Here is a 1,944-nt window from a genome sequence, read left to right as displayed (position 1 = left end):
ACTGGACAAAACTTGTGCACCTATGGATGAGGACAGTGGGTGGGGAGTGAGGGCGGAGGGTGGGGCGGGAACTGGGAGGAGGGGAGTTATGGGGGGGAATAAGAGGAACAAATGTAATAATCTGAACAATAAAGATTTTTTTAAAAAAAGAGGTAAAGGGGGGTTGGGGGGATAAACTGACACTTAAGGACTTCCTCCCATCTGCAAGGCCTACAATCTTTTTCCGTCTATATGGTCAGCCACTGAGGATAAGATTTTTTTCAATACTCAATTCAAGATTTTTCAGAGGAGAGAACAGAACACAGAGGCATGAAGTGACTATGCCCAGGTCAAATGGAAGCCAGGAACAGTCACAAACAACTGAATTCTCTGACCACCATGACAGGAACCTTTCTGTAAGGTAGCCTTAACAGAGCTTCTGTTTCCAATCCAGTATCAGGACTGAATAGTTTATAATGTTGCCCATAGCCTGTACCAACAAGACCCTGATAACGGCTTTAGGGAAACTGACAGGAAGAGATGTATAAGGAACCTGACAGCAGAGAATAAGAAGAAAGGTAAATCATTCTATGTTTCTAGGCCTTGGTTTTTGTACCTCCAAAATAGGAGCCATTAATGGCTCTGTGGCCTCTCAGGAATGCTGTAAGGTCACGGGACAAAACAAACATGAGCTACTCTAAAGGCAATCCTATAAAGTATAAACACAGTGGTTTACCCTGTAAGTTTTTTAGAAGCAGGGAGTGGACTGGAAGTGCTGGTCCCCTCGGCTGGTGGTGGCATGTCTGGGCTAGGACTGTCATTCTTGGTTGTTCTCAGAGAGACCTCAGGCTGCACACCACTCTTGACCACTGGTGTCTTAGTGACTGCTGTAACACGATTCCCAGGAGATTCCTTGACCAAAACATGGGCATCTGAGATGATCACTTCTTCCCACTCATTCTCCTCACCCACTTCTCTTGGAGGAGCTACACTTAAGAGCTGGCTTACAGCTTCCGAGTTCTCCAGAGTCAGTTGGGAGGTGGTTTCCTTAGAGGCATTTTGCTCAGTGAGGACAGGCTGCTGATTTCTTTTAACCACAGAGCCTTTGGAGGAGATGCCAGAAGCCAATTCCACTTTGACTTTGGCTGGCTTTTCCTAGAAAAAATAAAAATACCTTGTATGCATATGCCACTTGACAACTGACAACACATTCACAAATATTCTCTCATTTGATCCTCATAACAATAATGTATGGGCAACAGATAAGGAAGCAGAGGCCAGAGAGAGGTGGAAGCTAATGTAAGGTCCCAAGTATGAAACTGGCCTGAATCTAAGTCTTATAATTCCAGGTCCCTTTCACTACAGTATTTAATGCCCGAGTTAGGATGAAGCTCTTTTCCTCACAAACTTCTTACTGGCATGCCTCTTTGGGTTTCAGCAAACCAACACTGACATTTTTTACCTTGACCTTTGACTGTTCAAAGCCTACTTTCCACTACGTGTAGGAAGAGGCTGGCACACTATCATATTGGGCCCGGAAGTCCTAATTTGTTTATTCTGGTGGTCCCTTCATGAGAGCCAGTTAATCCCAATGTGCTCACAATCTACAGAGACAGACTGGAGGCCTCTAACTTTGTTGGGGAAAAGTCTATCTTTTGTCCCAAATTCTTCCAGGTGAATATTAAGCCTGACTTACACATATGCTACAAACTCCTCCCTGCGTCAATATAACTCATATACTTATTATTTATGGGCTAGAAAATATTCAAAATCACTAAAAATACCAGCTTCTATCTCAGAACTACTTTTAAAAATTCCTTGGTGCTTTAGCTTTTATGCAATCAGCATATATACATACATGTATACACAGGGTGGAGCAAAAGTAGGTTTACAGTTATTCATATGGAAAGTAATATAATAATGAATAAATAGGTGTGGGGCTCGCTGTGGGGCCGAGGCAGGCAG

At 43.3% G+C, this 1,944-nt stretch overlaps 1 protein-coding gene across 1 annotated transcript in view; it reads right to left on the bottom strand.

The window, feature by feature from the left end:
• HMGXB3 (HMG-box containing 3) overlaps positions 1–1,944 on the bottom strand; it is a 43,142-nt gene that overhangs the window by 28,260 nt on the left and 12,938 nt on the right. Inside the window, exon 5 of the mRNA XM_015565612.1 lies at positions 716–1,134. Within this exon, the coding sequence (XP_015421098.1) occupies positions 716–1,134 (419 nt within the window). The remainder of the gene's footprint in view (positions 1–715; positions 1,135–1,944) is intronic.

The sequence above is a fragment of the Myotis davidii genome, unplaced genomic scaffold (genome assembly GCF_000327345.1).
Source record: "Myotis davidii unplaced genomic scaffold, ASM32734v1 scaffold18, whole genome shotgun sequence".
Classification (NCBI taxonomy): domain Eukaryota; kingdom Metazoa; phylum Chordata; class Mammalia; order Chiroptera; family Vespertilionidae; genus Myotis; species Myotis davidii.
This window is presented reverse-complemented; position numbering and strand designations above follow the sequence as displayed.